At 35.9% G+C, this 10,082-nt stretch overlaps 2 protein-coding genes across 2 annotated transcripts; both read right to left on the bottom strand.

Moving 5' to 3' along the window:
- Positions 1 to 231: 231 nt before the first annotated feature.
- LOC113760535 (probable receptor-like protein kinase At1g11050) lies at positions 232 to 2,895 on the bottom strand. The gene has a single exon (XM_027303161.1). It carries the CDS (start codon positions 2,656 to 2,658, stop codon positions 721 to 723), a length of 1,938 nt encoding a protein of 645 aa, XP_027158962.1. The 5' UTR covers positions 2,659 to 2,895; the 3' UTR covers positions 232 to 720.
- Positions 2,896 to 5,466: 2,571 nt separating this feature from the next.
- LOC113759296 (bax inhibitor 1-like) lies at positions 5,467 to 8,260 on the bottom strand. Its single transcript, XM_027301862.1, has 6 exons — positions 8,141 to 8,260; positions 7,093 to 7,236; positions 6,725 to 6,957; positions 6,100 to 6,247; positions 5,626 to 5,781; positions 5,467 to 5,535 (listed from the first exon to the last, which is right to left on the bottom strand). Exons 1-6 carry the CDS (start codon positions 8,258 to 8,260, stop codon positions 5,467 to 5,469), a joined length of 870 nt encoding a protein of 289 aa, XP_027157663.1.
- Between the last annotated feature and the right edge of the window lie 1,822 nt (positions 8,261 to 10,082).

Below are 10,082 nucleotides of genomic sequence, written 5' to 3'. Positions count from 1 at the left end.
TCCCTCCCTCAACCACCACTTCCTCTCCTCCCTCCTCCTCTCCTTCTTCCCCCCCTCCTCCTCCCCTCTTCCCCAGCAACCAGATCTAATACAATTACCTTTTCCTTTTTTTTTTTTTTGGTTTTTATTTGTTTTCAATCAGAATGATTAACTTTGTAAATATGTTTGGAGAGGAACAAAATGTGTCCTCCCTTAGTCAAATTTTGTCTTACACAACACCCATAGTTGCCTTTACTTTGTTCTTGGAAACCATTGAACCTAATCCAGAGCTGATTCAGTAAAAGATCATATAAAGTAAGAGACTAAAGATTCCATGAAAATTACAGGGCATGGCCTGAAAGATGATTGCCAAAGTAGAGTAGTTCGTATGTCACCTAATGTCTCCAATTTACAAAGAACAATCTTGTGGAAATCTTCTGTGTGGACTGACTTGTCTGCTATCTTCCGTCTGAAGCTAAATAACAGAACTTGTGATCAAAGATTTAATTTAAAGAATGAGGCTCATCGAACTTGCTGCATACATGAATAGTCTGCATATTTTCGAGAGCATTAGTAAATACCAATCATTCAAAATACTTGTTTCTCTGAAACCAATGGCATTTAAGCTGTATAAACATTCCTTTTGTCTGCAATCTATTCAGCTCAAAGCTCCAGCCTCTTAACTTCAATTTGTTCGTCTTTGGAAGTGGAAGAAGAATATGTACAGTACAAAAGTTTTGTTCATCTAAGCATGTCTCCTGAATTTAACTTCAGCGCACTTAATGCTGGTGATATGGTGAAATTATTAATGTCGCCTCCATGTAAAGAAGGATGCATAAGAAGAGGTGCAGGCCTGTCGGGAATTGCTGGAACCTCAATATCTCCTTCCAGCATTTTCAGTGCATCCATAATGGTTGGCCTCAGAGCTACCATCACATGAGCACATAAGATTCCAACTAGTAAATATCTCTCCATGATGGCCTTTGGATTTACAATTGCAGAATCCTCATTCTTCGTTAAAGCAGAATCCAAAACTTGTTCCATCTTGCCTGATTTCACCAGTGACCAAGCCCAATCGGTGATTAAAAGTGCATGATGTGAACCTGAAGAAAAATCAAGAGCTTTTCTCCCGCACATTATCTCCAAAATAACCACCCCAAAGCTATAGACATCACTCTTCTCAGTCAACTGCCCGTAAAGTGCGTACTCAGGTGCCAAATATCCATGTGTTCCAGCCACTCTAGTTGTGAGGTGTGACTGCCCTTCTCTGCTTTGTTTTGCCAGCCCAAAATCTGCAACTCTTGCCCTCATATCTGCATCTAACAGAATATTCGTGGCCTTAATGTCTCTATGATATATTCCTGGCCTCACTCCATAGTGCAAATAAGCCAGGCCTTGTGCCACATCCAAAATTATGCTTTTTCTTTGAGGCCATGTTAACGGTTGCTTCACATTTTCACCCCCATTTGTTGGAAACAAATGGTCATCAAGATTCCCATTAGGCATATAGTCATAAATCAGATATCTACCACTCACTTCATGCCCATCAGTTAGATCTTCATCTGTCACACAACAACCTCTAAGAGGCACAAGGTTTCGGTGCTTCAAGTTACTAATGATCTCAACTTCATTGCAGAACTCATCATTTCCTTGAAAATCAGACTCTATAACCTTTTTGACAGCAACAACAGTCCCATCAGCTAGTGTCCCCTTATAAACAATCCCATTTCCCCCTCTACCTATAAAATTCTTGGACGAAAAGTTATCCGTCGCCTTCAGAAGCTCATCAATCTTAAACCATATAGAAACGGTACTAGGCCTCCTTCTTGGTCTAGACTCCATTTCTTCTGAACCCAAATCAAAACTCCGACCTCCTCTCCTCCGTTTCTTAGCCCACCATAAATACAACCCCAAGAAAACAGATATCACCAGGACTGCAACACTTGCTCCAGTGAGTCCAAAAATCAGAGATGAATGATCCTTTTTTGACTTAATTTGAAGGTTAAAGGTGCATGAAATGGCAGCATTACTTTGAGGTCCAAACTCATTAACTATACCAGAAGCATACAGAACAGCAAAGTAAAAACATGCTACTGAGTGAGATTTATTACCATCTATTCCAATCAACTGTGACTGAACTTGGAAGGCAGCTGCTAAACAGGCATCGCAAGCAGTGAGATCGGTGAGATCAGGCCTGCAAGCAGAGTCAAGAACAGTAGAAGGGCCAAGAGTCTTAACCCAATCTTGGGTGGTCTGAATCGAGGCACAGACATTTGAGGAGATTACAAACTGAAGAGGGTCAAAGCAGAAAGAAGTGAGATCAGGGGAAAGAGAAAGGGCATTGAGCTTCGACTGGAAATTATGGAGGCAAGAAATGGAGGTTTCTAAATTGGGTAATTGAAAAAAGTTGGTTGCTTTGAGACGTTCAGCAAATGCTATTCCATAAAGAGAAATCAGGGTCTGGCAGCACGGATTATTGCCTGAATTAGATGTGATATTGTCTGAAATTTTAGAAAGTTTTCTGCAGTCCCAAGTTGACCATGGGATTCTCAGGACATAGTTAAGGTCCATAGGACATATATTAGGTGAAGTGCTATTATCTGAAACTGGAGATAACGAAGATATTTTGGTAACAGAGAGACAAAAAGAAAGTACTAAAAATAGGATCAAGAACTTCATGATGATTTCTTGCCTCCCAGAGTCTGTGTGTGTGTGTATATATATATTTTTTTTATGTGCTGTTAGGACAAATGAGTTGAGCAGAACAAGGAGGAGCACATCTGATTTTGTTGGAATTAAAAGATTGAGATACCCTACATGTGGGTGAAAGGGATCAAAAGTATCAAGAAACCAGTTTTCATGGTCGTGTCGTGGATGGTTCTGAGAAGGAAGTCATCAAAGGAAATCAAGTTTCAGTTTTTGTCTGTTTTGTTGCACTTGCTTGGGAATGCAAGCTATGGCAACTGTATCTTGGGAGAGATTTAAAAAAAAAAATAAAAATGGAGCAATACAAAATTGACTTCTTTGTGAACTATCCTCTATGGCAGCTGCTTTCAAGATTTTGGAGGCAACAGGAGAAATAGAAAAAAGAAAAGGAGCTTGCTGGAATCCAATCGTACGGGAGGGGCAGTTAGTCATCAAACGTGTCAACTTGTTCCGATGTTGTCTACGAGAAAGGTTGCGTAGTGAGTTTTGATAAGAAAAGGAATTTTGAGGTAGTGCCGTTGTGTTTGACTTGAAAGTTGGAGTTTTGAGGGTTTTCTGAAAGCAGATTGCTTTGTTTGCTATTTCCTTCGGCCGTCAAGCTGCATGAAAACTACAAGTCAGTACTAAATGCTATACAATAACCAAAGTTGATTGATATAATTTGTGGATTTGAAGGTTTTAGATTCTTCAGCATTCTTGTTGTATTTGGAGTTTTTTTTTTTTTTTGCCAAAATAACCTTTTTTCCAAAAAAATATTCTTACAACGATTCAATTCCAAATTTTATTACTAATCTAATCTTCTTGACCTCATCCCCTAATAAGGAGTAATCTCCTCCATGCTTTCTAAATCAAATTCTTTAAACTCAATCAAATTCTCGTACCACTATTATTAACATAGGAGGTTTCAGACTCACGATCCAAAATAAAAGCATAAAACTCTTTTTCTCAACCCTACAATGCTGTTCCCCCATATAACCACAAGCACAATGAGTTCCCGTTCAATGCAGTATGACAAAATCAAAACTAAAAGTCCGGAAAGAGTTAATTGAATGAACAAGTGATGGAGAGTTCTGTACAAACTAATAATTCCAATTTTGGTATATTTGTAGTGAGTTTATCCTTTTTTTTATTTTTAATAAAAAAAGAGAGCATCAGAAAGAGAAAATTACCGCAATTGGAATGGAGATGAACAATCAAAATTTTAGATTTTACTTTCGTGTTTGGTGATAATTCCAATTTCCTTGGATTTGTAGTGAGTTTTTCTTTTATTTTTTTATTTTTCTTAATAAAAAGGAAAGTATCACAAAGAGAAAATTACTGCAATTCAAACGGAGATGAAAGTCAAATTTTAGATTTTGCTCTCATCTTTGGCAAATATCGTCAGATTGATGTTAAGTGTTCAAGACTTTTTTGGACAGTAGAGTGACAAACAAAGACAGAGTAGAGCATTATAGTCAAAAATGAGAAGATAGATTCAGAGTAGAGTATTATAGTTATGTAGGGGATTTTTGGACTATTTGAATGAATAATGAAGGGTTTTACCCTTTTTCTCATTTCCATTTGAATTTGATCGGATGGATAACAGAAAAGGTTGTTATGGAAATAAAGTATGAAATTGAATCATTTTAGGAATATTTTTTGTGAAGAGAGTTATTTAGGCAAATAACTCTTGTTTTTGGGTTCTGGTTCTAAAAAAAAAAATGGATTGTGGTCAATTGGGTTGTCTGTTATGTAGTTGCATTGCAGATTGATTAAGTTCCAAATGGAAAACCTATAAAGTGCAAATTCATTTTCCTCAAAATATTGCCAAATATAAATACTCTATGGAGTTATCTTAATACATAATGTAAGATTCACTTAATCACGATATTATATAATGTTTGAAATACCTATAGCTATATATGACTAAAAGGATATCTAACTTCCTTTTTTTTTTTGGAGGAAACAGGGGCAATTTTTGCCGACTGACTTGATATAGTTCAGGTCTATGTGGTTGTGCAGGAATTGGCACGGCCAAGTTTCCATCACCAACCTTTAAACAGTTTCCCCAGTCATAGACGATCATAGAACTTTGATATCTACTTCCAACATTTTCATTGCATCCAAACTCCCTAGTCACATGAGCGCATAAAATCCCAACAAGCACCAATCTGTGTCCTGCAGCCTTTGAATATGCATTTGCTGAATTCCCTTCTCAATTCCTTCAGCAAAGCACAATCAAAACCTGATTCAGTTTCCCTGATTTCACCGTTTTCCAAGCCCAATCAGTCACTAAAATCGTGGTAGAAGATTCCGTAGAAAGCAAAGAAAGAGATGTCTTCCCACACATTGTCTTCAAAACAACCATAGCAGGAGTAAATAGTAATGTTGTTGAACCAACTGCTGGTCATTAGGACCAAATCATATGCTACAAGCATCCCCAAAGCGGAGAAGCAATCAGATAATTGAGATATAAAAGAAAGAAAAGAAACCAAACCAAAACAAAACAACTGTACCAAAAGCTCGTAGCTGGATTATCAATGATTCTAGCGTTAAAACTATCTTAAAAAAAAAAAAAAAAGTTTCATAAGCATTTTCGTGAAGAATCACAGTGCTCTGACGAATTAATGCATGGTGCAGAGAATATAGACGATTGCAGACTGAAAGTATCGAGCCAAAAAGTCAATTTTCTTATCATGATCTTTTCCTTGTATCCAGAGCTAACTCTTGCAAAATTGCTATACAGAATGGTTAATTGATCTCTACTAACAGATCGAGCCCTTTTGCAGAATAAGAGAAAATTTAATCTCCTTGTGCGAGATTTAGCAAGCAGGTATACAGATTTCTCAGCTCCGAAGCTAGTTTTCTCAGCTGCATCCACAAGAAACATCAAGGAAGAAGGCAAAGTGGATTAGAAAGCAAAGTGCTGGCAGACACATGGACACACACACACACACTTACTGTAATTCGGCCAAGATGGAAAGTAAATGGAATGATGTCAAGGAAGAAGGCAACACAATGTTGCGTATAGTAGTTATCTCCACGGCGAGCTCGTACAACAATCTCCTGACTGTATGCAACCACATACCCTATGAGCCAGAGGAACTTGTAATTCATCTGCATCCATTATACACACGCATGTATAAGAAGTCACATCTTTTTTCAGATGAACATTGAATATGTTTAAATACCAACATTGAATATGTTTCCAACGATCATAAAAAAGTTCCGCCAAATTTCCTGCTTATACTACTAGACTACTGCTACTTGTTTTAATTATGTTCGAACAGAGATTTGTTGCACATAATGCCATATGATCAACATACTACGATTAGAAGATGAGTTTACTGTCACGATGCTAAACTGGTCTTTTAGACTGTAAGTAATGCACCTCTAGCAAACAACTGTTGGAATAATTGGATTGGTTTCATTTACCTGAAAGGTGACTGAACCAGCACACAACATAGCAGCTGAAGGCGTTACACCAAAAACGTACATTTCAAGCCTATCCCGTCTGTCTTTAGTTACCACTCCAAAACACAAGAAGATTGCAGCAGCTCCAGATATAGCAAGGAGAACGTCTCTGCGAATCAATGAATTCAATTTACATTCTGGATTGTATTGACTAATAAATGAAGTTGCAAATCCTTCTGTTCTATCTTCCGTTGCCGGCCTAATCATGTGCAGGAAATTTTGTTCCAGAATGAGCAAAACTACTGTAAAGAACAGATGCATGCATATCTATTGCATTAAGATTTTCGTTTGGACAATAATTTTCGTCCAGGCCGGTCAACTTTCTTACACTGAATAATCAACTGAGATCTGTTTGGTTAAAGAACAGAAGGCAGGAACTAAGACTGGGATAGGTTCTGTTAATAAGACTGTGGCAAGGGCCATGACAACCGGAAGCTAAGTAGTTAACATATTACCGCACAAGGACTAAGATGACAATAAAATTAGTTACTGTCAATAATCAATATACACTGTTGGACAAGATACAACAACAGTTCAAGAAAAGATATATTGCCATCCAAGAGATGAAGCTAATATATATGTTTACCGTTCATCAGCTGGGATGAGAGAGTTGATCAGACTACCATCTGGGGCTCCTTTAAGAAGTCCAGCAGCTGCTTTATCCATTGCAATGAGGGGGCCAATCAGAGGACCAACATTTAAGGCCCCATTGAAGACCGTATTCTTTCCTTCACCAATTGTGCCGAGAAGGTCAACCACTGGAGCCAAAGAAACTCCGATGCACAATCCAATTACCATCAAGAGAATGACTCTTTGTCTCTGTGTTAACGAAAAGAGAAACAATGACAGAGTTTAATTAGTCTGAGATAATTAACAGCACGCGATTGGAAAGTATTTAAAAGGAAGCTTGGTTATGTAAAGGGCTGATTAGAAGCAACAGTAGCGAAATTAAACCTCTTTCCATGGGTTTGTCCGCCAAAACCATGCAGAGCTTCCTATGATTCCAAGAAACGTGACCACGCCCCCAAGACTGGCATGGATATCCAGCGCATATCCAAGAGACATGCATGTTAGAGCAGCAAAAAGTGTGAGGTAAACCTGCATTGCATTAGTCGATCAATTAAACAATCAAATCCATCTGATAGAGTTTATAAATGGAAAATCAGTCTTTTTCATGAGACATTTAAGACCAGCAGAACACAAATGCGATCAAAACTGGACACTGGTAGATAGAACCTCCGTGAAAATGATTACCATATGATCAAGTGCAAAAACCAGTCCATGATCATTAGATGTCAAATGATCAGTAAAGAAAAAAATGAACGAGACTATATAAAAGATTACTCAGCTTAAATTCACTTCCTTAATTCATTGATAAGAGTAAAAATATCGCGAAGACAATAAACTTAATTTTGATTCACTCACGTCACATCATCAATTTTACTTGGTGGACTTTTCAAATCAATCCCTTGTAAAAAATCAACAGGCAATAATACTGATCATGGTCAACAAATAAGTAATCATCATTTCTTCGTTTTCTTTCTGTTGCTGATCATAATCAAGAAAACCAATCATTTCTTTATGTAATTATTCACATTTTGCATGCATGCAATCATCCAATGACAAAACCTACGTACTCCAGGCTCCAGCACTCTCTGTTTTTACCCCCTAACAAAACTCATCAAGAATTTCTTTCAGATAACAAAAACCCACAAAATGACGATCACATCCAACTTTACGGTCAGAGATCATGAAACATCCTCAAGAACTAGCTAGTCTCGAGATTATTCTAATTAACTGAAACAGAGAACAAAACTACCCAAGTAATAAAAATTCCACCACTATTTTCCTCCATCAATTCCAACATTTTCCCGGCAAGATAATCCGGCAACTTATTTTTTGTGCAGTAGTGTAAAAATTTCAAAAAACCCAGAAGAATAAGTATAGCAAGATCAGAAATATACTAACAAAATTAAAAAAGAAAAAAGAAATTGATGATTACTTTGGAGAGGTGAGCATGGATGAAGGGAGAGACTTCTTCAAGGTCCATCAAATTCTCGTACGTGAAGTCCCTGCTCAAGCGATTTGTTGCTGCCGCCAATGCACGGTTTCCCCACGGCATGATTCTGATGGGTAAGTATTGAGTATGAAATGAAACTGAAGTCTGCAGAGAAAGAATGGAGATGGCTGAGGAGCTTGGAAGGTGGTTAATATCGTTGCTTTCAGGAAGCAAAATAAGAGTAGAATACAAGAAGATTTTGATTGCCCTTTTCTTGGCGGTTATTATAGTTTCGCTTATTTATGGGCTGAGATAAAGATATATTCTGGGGTGTGGTGAAATTCGTTGGGGGTATTCTTGGGAAAGTGGGAACGAGTTACTTGTTGCGATTTCGCGGGAATGAGCTGAGCTGGATGAGTTTTTCAAATTCATGCTATGCAGCAAAAAAATTGCGTACTTTCTTATTAATAACTCACATATTTTGCACATGAATATAAAACTAGTAATAATTTACGTACTTTATATGTGAATATATTTTTAAAAAAATATATAACGCTTAATATACGAAATTTATATATAAAACATTTATTATTGGCATATGGCATAAATATAAACTAAAAAACTATATAACGAATAAAATTAAACAATTAGTAGTTGTACAAAAAGTTTATTGTATACAAAGCAATTAAACATTTGTTATGCATTCTACAATTACAAAAACTTTGAAAATGGAAGATTATCATATTTAAACTAAATTGTCAGTATTATATTGACTAAGAAACCATACAATAAACAAAATTAAGCAATTGCTAGTTGTGCAAAATGTTTGTTATATACAAAATAATTAAAAATTTATTGTGCATATTACAATTACAAAAACTCTAAAAATGGAATATTATCATATCTAAGCTAAATTGTTGCATATTTTATTTGGATTGTGATAGTAAAAGGAGGAAATTTTCTATGTTGTGTCAAACCGATGCATGCAACAAAACTTGAAAATGTATGCTAAAACATTTTGATTTGGATACAATAAATTTTTGTCAATTTTGGTAGTTGTAAACCTTTTCTGTTCCTTTTTTTTTATAATTATCGATAAAAATTTTTTTGGGAGTTTTCTTTATCAATATGACATAATGTAGTGGATTTAATCATCAATTTAACCTTTTATTTTTCCCTTAATTGTTTATAACCTTTTTCCTTCTTATTAATTGTGATTTTCTTCTAGACCAATATGTATATAAAATATACTTAACTTTAATTTTCACACATAGCAATATAATAATTGGAGATAATTTTAACACATACAATAATTGGAGATGAGGGAAATGTTTAGGGAATGTAGTTGTAAATGGATAGTTTTTAATTTTGATTGCCAACATTTTTGAGATGTAATTTACTGGAACTTTTCATTTTTCTTATTGGTGTCATGATTAAAATACAATAACTCTAATTAAAAGACATCAGAATAATTTAGGCATAATAAAAACTAATATCAAAATATGCTTACATTCTCTGTTGTTAAGACTCGTCATACTTTTTATATAGTAATGACAATGATAAACTTCTACCTGTTCTCATTTCTCAAATGTTTTCCATAATTCTAACCAATCACTCTGTCACTCCTCGCCTTCATTATAATCGAAAATCAAGATATACATAAGAAGCTTTTATAATCTAACCAAATACTCTTTTTGCTGCAACATTTTTCTTTTTTTTTTTTTACAAAATCCTTAAATTATCTCTAGCTACACAAAAGTAAGTACATAAAAAATTTCCAACAAGCAACCTCTTGTTTCTTACAATAGGAAAGGGAATGTGTGAGGGGGAATGGAAATCTCTTGCAGTTGGCTATTGGTTTGGTTCAGTTGTCATGACTAACATAAAGTAGGAGGTCCGCTATGGATCGCAGCCTCTGCGTCAGAGCATTTGTCTCCTGCATTAT

Source organism: Coffea eugenioides, chromosome 2 (genome assembly GCF_003713205.1).
Source record: "Coffea eugenioides isolate CCC68of chromosome 2, Ceug_1.0, whole genome shotgun sequence".
Taxonomy (NCBI): domain Eukaryota; kingdom Viridiplantae; phylum Streptophyta; class Magnoliopsida; order Gentianales; family Rubiaceae; genus Coffea; species Coffea eugenioides.
Note: the sequence above shows the minus strand (reverse complement) of the source record. Positions and strands in the feature narration are given on the sequence as shown.